This window comes from Pelobates fuscus, chromosome 2 (assembly GCF_036172605.1).
Source record: "Pelobates fuscus isolate aPelFus1 chromosome 2, aPelFus1.pri, whole genome shotgun sequence".
Classification (NCBI taxonomy): Eukaryota; Metazoa; Chordata; class Amphibia; order Anura; family Pelobatidae; genus Pelobates; species Pelobates fuscus.
The window spans coordinates 220,797,981-220,811,442 of record NC_086318.1 but is presented as its reverse complement, the minus strand read 5'-3'; the positions used below and the strand labels follow the sequence as shown (position 1 = coordinate 220,811,442).

The 13,462-nt window shown below is 44.2% G+C and overlaps 1 protein-coding gene across 1 annotated transcript in view; it reads left to right on the top strand.

The window, feature by feature from the left end:
* The window catches only part of WDR27 (WD repeat domain 27), a 501,316-nt gene that overhangs the window by 139,212 nt on the left and 348,642 nt on the right, over nt 1–13,462 (top strand). Inside the window, exon 14 of the mRNA XM_063443196.1 lies at nt 4,469–4,558. Within this exon, the coding sequence (XP_063299266.1) occupies nt 4,469–4,558 (90 nt within the window). The remainder of the gene's footprint in view (nt 1–4,468; nt 4,559–13,462) is intronic.

The window sequence follows — 13,462 nt, the reverse complement described above, 5'->3', positions numbered from 1 at the left end:
CTTATTGTCCCTGCACGTTTTCTGCCTTTATCCATACTGCAACAGGTGCAGACAGGGCCGGACTGGGAAGAAAATTCGGCCCGGGCATTTTTTAATCACAGCGGCCCACTAAGAAGGGGGCGGGGCAGAGAGGGTGTGTGTTTTGTCATCACCAATGACAAACACGCCCCCACTCAAAGTGAGCATGTTGGTTCAATGCTCTTCCAGGGCAGACCATGCGCAGAGCTCTGCTAAAGAGCTCTAGCATGAGAAAAAAAGCCCTGTATTTGTTCTGCACAGTGCAAGAAAATTAAATAACATGCTTGCACGGTGTTTCCTTGCAACTTGTCTCTGGTGTCTCTATAAATGGATACCAGGAGACAAAAATGCCAGGAAAGAGTATTGTGCATGTGTTTGGAGCCTGCTTGTGGTATTACGTGTGTGTAGAGTGAGCTGATTGTGGTGTGGTATTGTGTAATAGGGTCGGTTTTAGTCGTGTTGTGTTTGTGGTGTAATGTAATGTAATGCATATGTGGCTAGGGACTGTAGAGAATGTGTGTATAGGGGAATGTAGCAAGTGTGTGCATACAGGCTATAGTGTGTGTGTGTATAGGTGATGTAGTGTTTGTAGAGAGTGTGTGTTTAGGGGTGTAATATGTGTTTGCTTACAAGGAATCTGGTGTGTGTGTATATATATATATATATATATATATATATATATATTTATATATATATATATATATATATATATATATATGTATAGGAGTCTAGTGTGTGTTTGAAGGACCCAGAATGTGTATAGGAGATCTAGTGGGTGTGCGTATATAACGGATTCAGAGTGTATATAGGGATCTAGTGTGTGTATGTGTGTAGATGATCCAGAGCTGGGTAAAGGATGTAGTGTGTGTCTGGAATGTAATGTGTTTAGGGGTGCAGTATGTGTGTGAGGGGTGCTGTGTGTGTGAGGGGTGCTATATTATATAAATATGTTTGGAAGTATTGTGTATGTGTGTGATTCAGTGTATCAGGGGGGGGGGGTTGTGTGTGTATGTGAGGGGTGCAGTATGTGTGTGTGATAGATGCTGTGTGTGAGGTGTGATGTGTGTGAGGTGTGATGTGTGTGAGGTGTGATGTGTGTGATGGTGGTGTGTGTGTGAGGGTGCTGTGTGTGAGAGTGCTGTGTGTGAGAGTGCTGTGTGTGAGAGTGCTGTGTGTGAGAGTGCTGTGTGTGGGTGCGGTGTGTGTTGTGTGTGATGTGTGTGAGTGCTGAGTGTGATAGTGCTGTGTATGATGTGTGAGAGTGCTGAGTGTGATGTGTGTGAGAGTGCCGAGTGTGATGTGTGTGAGAGTGCTGAGTGTGATGTGTGTGAGAGTGCTGAGTGTGATGTGTGTGAGAGTGCTGAGTGTGATGTGTGTGAGAGTGCTGAGTGTGATAGTGTTGTGAGTGCTGAGTGTGAGAGTGCTGTGTATGATGTGTGCTGTGAGTGTGCTGTGTGTGAGTGATGTGTGTGAGAGTGCTGAGTGTGATGTGTGTGAGAGTGCTGAGTGTGATGTGTGTGAGAGTGCTGTGTGTAAATGTTGTGTGTGTAAATAAACAAATAAAAAAAACTAAGGGGGTAACTAAACAAATAAAACTAAGGGGGGGTAAATAAACAAATAATAAAACTAAGGGGGGGGTAAATAAACAAATAAGAAACTAAGGGGGGTAAATAACCAAATAAAAAAACTAGGGGGGTAAATAAACAAATAAAAAAACTAGGGGGGTAAATAAAGAAATAAAAAAACTAAGGGGGGGTAAAAAAACAAATTATAAAACTAAGAAGGCATTAAATCCCCCCCTCCCTTCTTACCTTTACCCGGGGAGGGGGGGGACAGGCATGGTGGTACCTGGGAGGGGGGGGACCGGCAGTCGCACACGATCCCTGGTGGTCCAGTGGTGAGTGAACTCTAGCCATAGCAACGCTCCCGATCTCGCGAGAGGAACCCGGCGGAGCTGCAAGATAGAGCTCCGCCTGGTCCTCTCCCTCCCTCCCCAGCCGCAGGTCTATTCAAGTGGGCCGGTGAGGGAGATCTCTGATCTCCTCACCGGCCCGCCATGGCACACAGCGGGGCCGGCGCTCGGATAGTGCCGGCCCTGCATAGACCAGCAGGGGAGATCATGGGACCTTCCCCTGCCGGCCTCGGCCCCTGGCCACCGCGGCCCACCGGGCATTTGCCCGGTGTGCCCGATGGCCAGTCCGGGCCTGGGTGCAGACCACAGTAATCATTCTGTTGCGGCCCACCACTAACTGAGTCAGAGAGCAGTCCTCTAACATTGAGATTCCCATCACAGACTTTGACTTGGAGTTTAAACACTGCTAGTCTACCAGGGTTTTATAGCTTTCTCCTTCCAAAAAGCTATGCAGGAGAGGGCAAAACAGAACAGAAAACAGCAAACATTACACACATGATATATATATTACACACAGCCAGCAAACATTATACACAGTACATACACTAGATACAGCAAGCAAATATATCACACATTACACACAACCCACAAACATCACACACATTAAATACAGCCAGCAAACATCTGACACACATTCAGAAAACATCACACACTCATTAGAAACAGTCAGGAAACAACGACATACAGCCTGCATGCACACACAGTGCACACAGTTTGCACTGCACGTTCAGAAATATTACATACAGTCATCACACACTATAGAGGAATCTCAGGAGTTAGTGTTATTCAATACATTCTGATTTTTACAAACTGAATATGAATGGAAAGAACCTAGACAAAAGGTTGTGAGTAATTGAAGAGTTTTTCCAGGTTAGCTTTTGTGTCTCCGTTTTTCCATTTGGATTTAGTTCATGAAAAAGTAAGGCTTGGTGCATAGCCTGTCCATGTCCAAGGCACTAGGCAGGTGCCCCAATCTAAATATGTCAGGACAAGTAAATTGTCATGACGGGCTTTAGTCCCTGATTAAAAAAAAAAAAAAAAATCCACACCAACAAAAAAATAAATATATTAACTATATAGTCAACATTTTTGGACACACCTCTTAATTGTTAAATCCTGGCGTTTCAATCAGACTTATTGCCATCTAGCCATGCAATCTGCATTTACAAACATTTGTGAAACAATGAGTCGGTCTGAAAAACTCAATAAATTAAAGTATTGTACTGTAAAAGGATGCTGCCTCTGTCAGTGTCTGTAATTTCATCCCTGCTAGAAAATTCCACGGTCAATTGTAAGTGGCATTATTGGAAAGTGGAAGCATTTAGGCTCTACTGATTCCATAACTGAATAGTTTTAAACTTCCACTGGCATTAATATCTGCACAAAAACTGTGCGGCGGGAACTTAGTGAAATGGGTTTCTGTGGCCGAGCAACTGCATGTAAGCCTCACATCACCAAGCACCATGCCAAGCGTCGGATCAAGTAGTGTAAAGCACGCCGCCATTGGACTCTGGAGCAGTGGAAATATGTTCTGTGGAGTGACGAATCACGCTTCTCTGTTTGGCAGTCTGATGGGCGTGTCTTGAGTTTGGCAGATTCCAGGAGAATGTTACCTGCCTGACTGCATTGTGCCAGCTGTAAAGTTTGGTGGAGGAGGAATAATGGTATGGGGCTGTTTTTCAGGGGTTGGTATAGACCCCTTACTTTTAGTGAATGGAATTTTTAATGCTTCAGGTTTGTATTCCGACATGACTGTGCCCCAGTAAACAACAGGGTCCATAAAGACATGGTTGGATGAGTTTTGTGTAGAAGAACCTAACTGTCCCACACCGAGCCCTGAACTCAACCCCAGCAAACACCTTTCCAAAGCAAGTTTATCCGTTTATTTATATCTTCATTTTTTTTATGTCATTTCCATTTTTTTGTGTGTTCTGATTTTTTCCAGTGCAGCCATGTCCCATCATGAAAGGTCAATTTAATCTATTCAGACTTTCTGGCCAACATAATCCTATCATTAAGGCATTTGTTGATTGCAGATAGTTTATTTTATGGTAGAAGAACTGTATGAATACATTGTGTTCTTTTTCTATAAGCTTGCTTTGTATGCAGAGACAGTCTGTCTTTCTAAAAACCAGGTTGTGAAAGTGTGCCCATATTTGTTCTGGGCCATACACTATGCCAATCTCTTGTCCTGAAATTCTCTATGTACTGTAACTCAATCTGTGAAACCATAATAAAAAGTATTGACTTCTCTTAAGTTCTCAATTTAAGTGGCTGAAATATTTTATAAATAAGAACTATAGCTGACTTTCTGATTGAATCATGATGATAATGTACATTATGTACAATGAACAAAAACTGATGATAAACCACATGCCTTTTATAAAAGAGGCATGTGGTTTCCAAAAAAACTCACTGATACTCAGTTTTATTAATAACAGACTGCCGTATTGTAGATTGGCACATCTATAACTTGGGCAAAGTGACCTTTATATATCCATATATGTAATTGTATATTTATATATTTATTTCTATTAGGAGATGGACAGAAAGTGGCATGTGGATTGTCTGACACATCTTTGCTGGTGTTCAATGCCATGCTAAGTGGAGAACCTGCTGTTTTTACAGGTATGTTTAAAGTCTAATCAGAATGGTACAGGAAAGTACTGTATAATCAATAGTAAGTTGATTTACCTACCTTGTATTGAAACATAGAATGTGACGGCAGATAACAGCCAATCGGCCCATCTAGTCTGCCCAAACCTCTAATACAAATATTTGTTGTAGCAAGCTAAACATAAATTTTATAGGTTTAGCTTGTGTTTAAAATATAAAGGTGAAGATGTATTTAAAGATAGTCTTTCACTAAATATAAACCACTTATTGCAAAGCAGACTATATATTTTAACACCCTTGTTATCCTTTAGGCAGCACACATTAGATGGCACAAGGAGTCAAGCCTATGTAATTGGATAATGCCTTCAAATTTTCAACAACAAATCTCTGTTTAAGCAGATGACTTGGAGGATTGTGTACAACAAACCCTGAGTTTGCCCAAAAGGAATTGATGTTTTATTATTGTCAATGGAAAATTGCAACCATCGGCGCTTAATAAAAATGTACTCCATCCCAACTCTAGAGATTAATATCAGTAAAGTCTGTGGTCTCTTGTACGCTGTTGAGATCAATACAAAATTAGATGTCCAGAGGTGTTAAACATGGGACAATGTGGCTCCTCAATGCAGTCTGAGTTAAAAAATTTCCACTTGCCTCTAGCCATAGTAGCCATAGTGTGATGTAATTCCAGTAAAATACAAGTTTAGCAGGCTAAGATTGCCACAAGGCATATGTATGTATATGTGTTTGTAGTATCTAGTTAATTACACGTAGCTAAGATACTGTCATCACTGTACTGACCAGGTGCAGGAATGTAAGAACTGGAATTACGCGTCCCTCTCCTTTGTATCAGATGAGCCACGTGGTTAGACCGGATGGATGAGTTTAGACTCTATTTATTAAATAGGTTAAGGGTATGTGTGGGTGTAGTTAATTGTGGGAGGAGCTACAGTGCTATATAAGGAATGTACTCTATGTATTCAGTACTCAGACTTTGCTGTATTTTGGTGACGCTAGTCCCTCTGAGTCCCGATCGGTGATCCAATAAAGAATCTCTTCCTTCCTGAAGAAACCTGTGTCCATCTCTCTGTGCTTGGCTTCCGTCAGTTTCTCCGGTATCATTTGGTGCATTGGCCGGGAAGCTCATCGTTCAACGGTAGCTGAGAGGCAGAGGCGTGAGACGGTCTATCTTTGCCCACGTTCTCTACGGCTGCACCCCTGAACTTCTGCGTGGACCTCCCTTCGTCTCGGCGCCACTGGTCTGTTGTCCAGGAGATCATCGGCCTCTACGTAAGAAGTGCTGGGGTGTCCCCGTCGATGAGTGTGAACTCAGGTTCAGGAACGAGGAGGTAAGATAACTGCTGTTTTAGACGGCAGGACCCGCTAGGGGTATACCGATTGTGCGGTAGGCCCAAAGGGGTTTTTGAATCTGTATCTGCCCCCTCTGTCGGAGGGAAGGAGCGAAGGCGCACCGCTCGATCGAACGCTCTTTAGTCAGACCGTTTGATTTGGTTAGTCAGGCGGGGTCCAGGTGTAAGATAGCCCTAGCCGGACACCGGTGTCTTGTCTAGACTAGCGTTCTAGGGTGTATATTACGTTCGCTAGGTCGGAGGGACCGGGAGACTAAGCGGCGCCTGTGTAAATTCGGATCTCTAGCTCGTTGTATAGTGCGACTAAGAGGCGCCTGTGTAAATTCGGATCTCTAGCTCGCTATGTATATGTGGTGATTGGGCAGTGTGGCTAACCAAAACGGGTGTATATAGTTTTAGGTAGTCCATTCAAGGTACTGGCCAATAGTTTAGTTGGGAATTGTAAATGTGTTAACGATTGTTTAGTAAAGTGTATATCTTGTTAGATAGCGCGAGCTCAGCCGTCTAGCGAGAGTGTTAATAGTGTGTTGCTGTATTATAGTGCACGGTACCATAACCCTGTATATTTACTGACATTGTATAATAAGTACTAATCATTGTCGTCCATTGCATGTTTTAACACCATAACCACTAATAATTGTATTGTGACCTTAACTTGTGCTTTGACCTATGCTAACCGTACTGTAACCGCTATTTGTAAAAGACGATGTTACTGGGTGTGTTATAGACGGGTAATTCGTATATAGAGAATTATAGCGTGGGTGACTGTGTAGTTACGCCAAAGGGCATAATATTGATTATATAGTGACTGGTGTAGCAGCTGTGTGTGTACGGGAATTCCCTGAGTGTTTATTGTTATTGTGTACGTTTCACTTGGTAACCGTACCACGTGGTGCTGTTGCCAGAGGAAACGGGTGTGACTGTTGAATAGTACGCGTGTATAGTATTCGTTGTCGACGACGTTCCATTGTTAAGTATGGGTGCGTCGCAGTCAACGATTCCGGATCCCTTAGGATGTATGGTTAAGAATTTTAAAAAGGGATTCAAGGTTTGTGATTTTGGGGTTAAGATGTCCCCTGTACGTTTGGTCACTTTGTGCACTAGGGAGTGGCCTACTTTGGTTGCGGCATGGCCGCCACGTGGCAGTTTGGATCCAACTCTGGTACAGCGCTTACACGTGGCTGTATCAGGTAGGCCTGAACTTTACGGCCAGTTTCCTTATATTGATTGTTGGAGACAGGCCGTAAATGACTCGCCAAAATGGCTCCAGACATGCCACGAGGAGCAGTGTCGCCTCATGGTAGCTAGGACTTGTTCGTCCACTAGGACTGGTGTTAGGCCCATTTTGGACACGCCCCCTGAGTCCGAGATCCCTTTGCCGCCCCCTTACTTTCCGTTAAGAAGAAGTGACGCAAACGCAGGAAGTCCTGTAACCCTTCCCTCACTACCCCCATCCACTTCCGCTTCCTCCTCCAGTACAGGATCCACCCCCCCTCGTACTAAATCTCCCCTTCCGGAACCAGAATCCACCCCCATTAGAAACGAATATCCTGATTTGGCGCCACTTCAGACTTCCGGTCAAGCTTCATCTAGCTCGGCCCGAAGTGTTCTACTCACTACCTTTTCCCAAAACCAACCTCCCACATCCCCATACCCTATCTCTCCCCGACCGGAACCCATGACTGACGCTTCCCTACGTAGCCCCATCCAAACCCGACAGTTGACTGGTGCCCAACAATTAAAGCACTATCAGATGCCTCTTCGCTTAAATCCCGGGTCAGCTTATATCGATGCCGCAGGTCAAATGGCACACGCTGACCCTGTCTTCGTATATGTCCCTTTCACCACTACCGACCTTTTAAACTGGAAGACCCATAATTCCTCGTATACTGAGAAACCACAAGCCATGACTGATCTGTTCACCTCAATAGTACAGACGCATAATCCGACATGGGCTGATTGCCAGCAGTTACTAATGACTTTATTTAACAATGAGGAAAGGACAAGAATAAATCAAGCAGCCATTAAAGCATTAGAAGATAGAGCCCGTGCTTTGAACCAAGCTAATCCAGCAGCATGGGCCGCGACACACTATCCCAACACCGATCCCGATTGGAACGTAAATGGTGCTGATATGGTTCAACTCAGAGCCTATAGAGACGCTATAATTGCTGGCATGAAAGCCGGAGGAAAGAAGGCTATTAATATGTCAAAGACAGTTGAGGTGATTCAGAAAAGCGATGAAGCGCCCAGTGTCTTTTATGACCGATTATTGGAGGCGTACCGCTTGTACACCCCCTTTAATCCGGAAGACGCAGACAATTCCCGAATGGTTAACTCCGCCTTTGTCAGCCAAGCATACGGAGATATTAAGCGCAAGCTACAAAAGTTAGAAGGGTTTGCAGGTATGTCCATCACCCAACTAATGGAGGTAGCAAATAAGGTCTATATGAACAGGGATACAGAAAGTAAGAAAGAGGAAGAGCGCAAGATGCGTAAAAAGGCTGATATGCTAGCGGTAGCGATCGCAGGCGTAGATAAACGGGGCCCAGATAGAGGCAATAATAGATGGAGTAGGGAGCCTTTGAGTAGGGATCAATGCGCGTATTGCAAGGAAGAAGGGCATTGGAGGAACGAATGTCCGCAAAGAGAGCAGTACGAGAGAGACCAACCCAGGGCAGGCTACGGAAACTTTAGAGGTAGAGCGAGAGGTAGAGGAGGCCCCGGAGGGAGTAATGGTTATAGAGGGAGTAATGGGAACAGAGGAAGTGTTAGGGAAGACAGGTATATTCCAGCAGCGCAAAGGTCCCGCGATAGAGAAGGTAGGGACTTTGTAGGATTGGCTGACACTGTCATGGAGGACTATTGATACCGACCGGGCTCCATCCCCCTTGGTCGAGCGGAGCCTATGGTCGATGTATCAATAGGGGGGAAAAGGAGTGCGTTCATGATCGACACTGGTGCTGAACATTCAGTGGTGACTAATCTAGTTGCTCCTCCATCTGGAAGGACTATTACTGTGATAGGAGCATCTGGAAGAAGTGCTGAAAAACCGGTTCTTAAAAGTCGACTCTGTACATTGGGAGGCCACGTAGTAAAACACCAATTCCTTTATATGCCTGAATGTCCAGTCCAATTGCTGGGACGTGATATGCTATCCAAATTACAAGCGCAGATTACGTTCCTACCAAATGGAACAACATCTTTAAAGTTTAATGGACCTTCAGGTATTATGACTTTATCCATACCAAAGGAAGAAGAGTGGCGACTTTATACAGTGTTGACTAGCCAAAACCCTAGGAGTGATGAGACATTGTTTAACATACCAGGAGTTTGGGCAGAGAACAACCCACCAGGACTGGCCCGCAATATTCCACCTATAAAAATTGAACTGAAACATGGGGTTTATCCAGTGAGCCTGAGACAATACCACATTCCGCAGAAGGCTAAGAAGAACATCCAATCCTATCTGGATAAGTTCATACGGTATGGTATCCTAAAATTCTGTACTTCCCCCTGGAACACCCCATTGCTGCCTGTTCAAAAGCCCGGTACAGATGAGTATCGACCTGTACAGGACTTAAGAGCAGTCAATGATGCGGTTGTTAGCATACATCCAGTTGTACCCAATCCATATAACCTGCTTGCTTTAATTCCGGGCGGGGCTACTTACTTCACAGTCTTAGATCTCAAAGATGCCTTCTTTTGCCTCCGAATTGCCGCAGAAAGCCAATGTATTTTCGCTTTCCAATGGGAGAACGCTGTAACGGGCTCAAAACGCCAAATGACTTGGACAAGACTGCCCCAAGGGTTTAAAAATTCACCTACCCTATTTGGTTCAGCTCTAAGTCAAGATCTACTGGATTTCGAGTCTATCCCAGGAGAATGTGTATTGTTACAATATGTAGATGACTTGTTGATAGCAGCAGTTACAAAAGAAATCTGTCAGCAAGCAACGCACGATCTACTACATATTCTCTGGAAGGCAGGATACAAGGTGTCCAGGAAGAAGGCTCAGTTGTGTTTGCCAACTGTCAAGTATCTGGGATTCCATATCTCTGAAGGTCAAAGGATTATGGGGCCAGAGAGAAAAGAAGCTGTCTGCCAAATACCAATACCCAAGAATAGAAGACAAGTGCGAGAATTCTTGGGGGCAGCAGGCTTCTGTAGGATATGGATTCCCAGCTATGCGATACTAGCAAAACCTCTGTACGCAGCTATCAAAGGTACAGAGCACGACCCCTTCCTATGGACCCAAGAACAGCAAACGGCATTTGAAGATGTGAAGAAGGCTTTGATGAGTGCCCCAGCATTAGGTCTACCTGATCACACACGACCATTCTACCTGTATGTACACGAGCAAAGAAGAATGGCTGTGGGAGTATTGACACAGTACTTGGGATCATGGCAAAGACCTGTTGCCTACATGTCTAAACAATTGGATGCAGTGGCCAGCGGACTTCCACCTTGTCTAAGAGCCGTAGCTGCAGCCGCCCTGCTAGTAGCTGAAGCCGATAAACTCACTCTGGGTCAAGAACTTTATGTACGAGTCCCACATGCAGTACAGACGTTGTTGGATTACAAAGGAAATCATTGGTTTAGTAACAGCCGTATGACCAAGTATCAAGCAATGTTGTGTGAAAACCCAAGAGTGCATTTAGAGACTGTAAACACCTTAAATCCAGCTACCCTTTTGCCACAACCTACTGAAAGTCAACATGATTGTCTGGAAGTAATGGATGAAGTATTCTCAAGTAGACCAGATCTTCGTGATTTTCCCATCCAGAACCCCGATGTTCAATATTACACCGACGGCAGTAGTTATGTGAAAGAAGGGATCCGCTATGCAGGATATGCAGTGACAACAATAGACAAGGTGATAGAAGCTCGGCCACTGGCGAAAGGAACATCAGCACAAAAGGCAGAATTAATAGCACTAACACGAGCGTTACAATTGGCTGAAGGTTTAAGAGTAAATATCTATACGGACTCTAAGTATGCGTTTTTAACCACTCATGCCCACGGAGCTTTGTATAAAGAAAGAGGACTACTGAATTCAGAAGGCAAAGAAATCAAGTACGCAGCTGAAATCCTACAACTATTGGAAGCAGTGTGGGAGCCGAAAGAAGTCGGTATCATACATTGTCGAGCGCATCTGAGAGGAGATGGTGATGTAACCAAGGGAAATCGGATGGCAGATAGTGCAGCTAAGCGTGCTGCTGAATCAGGAAGACAGGAGTATGTGGGGCATATAGCTGCTCTTATACCAACTCCACTGTCCCAATGGACTCCAGTTTATACAGCTCAAGAAGAGGAGTGGTTAAAGACTGAACCGGGAAAGTATTTGGAGAACAAGTGGTATCAGCTAGAAGATGGAAGAATAGTCATACCAGCATCACTAGCGGTAGAAATTGTCCAAAATTATCACAACGGGACACATTCTGGGAGAGACAGTACTGAAGAATCTCTCAGGAAACATTTCTACATACCAAGATTGTCCAACTTGACTCAGGCCATTGTACGCAGATGTGTAACGTGTGCTAAGAATAATGCAAGACAAGGACCAGTAAAGCCACCAGGAGTCCAGTTTATGGGGGGACTCCCCATGTCCGATCTACAAACAGACTTTACAGTAATGCCTAAATCGGGTGGACATCGTTACCTGTTGGTAATTGTGTGCACCTATTCAGGCTGGGTAGAAGCATGTCCTACTCGTACAGAGAAAGCAGGAGAAGTTGTAAGATTCCTGCTACGAGAAATAATACCCCGATATGGACTACCCTGTTCTATAGGATCGGACAATGGTCCAGCTTTTGTTCATCAGTGCCTACAACAACTGACTCATATGCTTGGTATAAAGTGGAGGCTTCATACTGCATATAGACCCCAGAGTTCTGGTAAGGTAGAGAGAATGAATAGAACTATAAAGAACCAGTTGGCTAAAATGTGTCAGGAAACCCAACTTAAGTGGAACGTTCTCTTACCCATAGCTTTATTGCGAATCCGCAGTACCCCTACCAGAAGGATGGGCCTCTCTCCTTTTGAAATCATGTATGGGCGACCACCTCCCGTACTTGGTAACTTAAGGGGGGATTTGAGTCAGTTGAGAGAAGGAATTACCCGGCAGCAGGTTGTAGAGTTGGGTAAGACTATGGAGGAGGTACAGAAATGGGTACAAGATAGATTACCTGTGAATATTTATCCCCCTGTTCATAGTTATCATCCAGGAGATCAAGTGTGGATTAAAGAGTGGAATAATGTACCGTTAGGGCCCAAGTGGAGAGGTCCTTATGTTGTTCTTTTGTCTACCCCTACAGCAATAAAAGTAGCAGAAGTGACTCCGTGGATACATCACTCCAGGGTTAAGCCAGCAGCAGTTGATTCTTGGCAAGTTACAGCAGATCCAGAGAATCCCTGCAAGATCCGGTTGAAACGCACTACTCAGTCGGAGTAACGAGGAATTATTGTGGATTACAAATTTTATTGTTACAGGTGTGAGTGAGAAGGCCATAATAAAGCCTGTCCGCTTACCAACACATAGTGTATAAGCCAGGAAAGTCTCGAAGGGACACCTGTGAAGACGAGCAGAACTCCATTCCCTGCAGCCCTCACATCCTGGAAGCTGAGGTTCCATCGCACGGACGAAGACTGAGGATGACGGCGAAAGATGTGCTTTTGATTGTGTTTATTTATATGTGTTTTTATATTCAGGAAGGTAGAGGTACCGACACTCCTAGCTGTGAGGTATGCATTAAGACTACGAGAACAGGTAACCATATTTCCCAAACCCTAATTTGGCATTCACAATACGAATGTAAAGGAGAGGTATCAAGATGTAGATACCTAAATATAGACTATAGTGTGTGCCATTTAGGAGTAGGAGAACCTAAGTGCTTCAGTCCAGAGTATCAACCTCGTACAATTTGGTTGACTCTCAGGAATGGAGATCCTCAGGGGACCCTAATTAATAAGACGGTGTTAGAATCCGTACATTCTTCGGGTGTTCTGCTATTTGATGCATGTAAGGCGATATCAAGTGGTAGAAAACCGTGGAATGTATGTGGGGATCTTAGATGGGAGAGGACGTATGGGTCTAATGATAAATATATTTGTCCCAGTAGTAAAAATAAATATGTGAGTCCTAGATGCCCAAATAAAGACTATAACTTTTGTCCATATTGGTCTTGTGTGGGGTGGGCGACTTGGGGACAGACAGTAGATAAAGACATGATAGTGACTAAGTTGCCGACTAGCCCTTATTGTAAGTCTATGGAATGCAACCCAGTCCATATACTTATTAATAACCCCGACAAGTTCCTAGATAAGTATGGAAATTTATTTGGGTTTCAGATATACGGGACGGGTTTAGATCCTGGGACATTATTGTTTATAGGAATAGAGACTGATACGGTATCCTCCCAGACTCATCAAGTATACCATTCCTTTTATGAAGAGATGAGTATAGATAATAAGATCCCCCATAACGCTAAAAACCTGTTCATTGACCTAGCTGAAAGTATTGCCGGTAGTCTTAATGTTACCAACT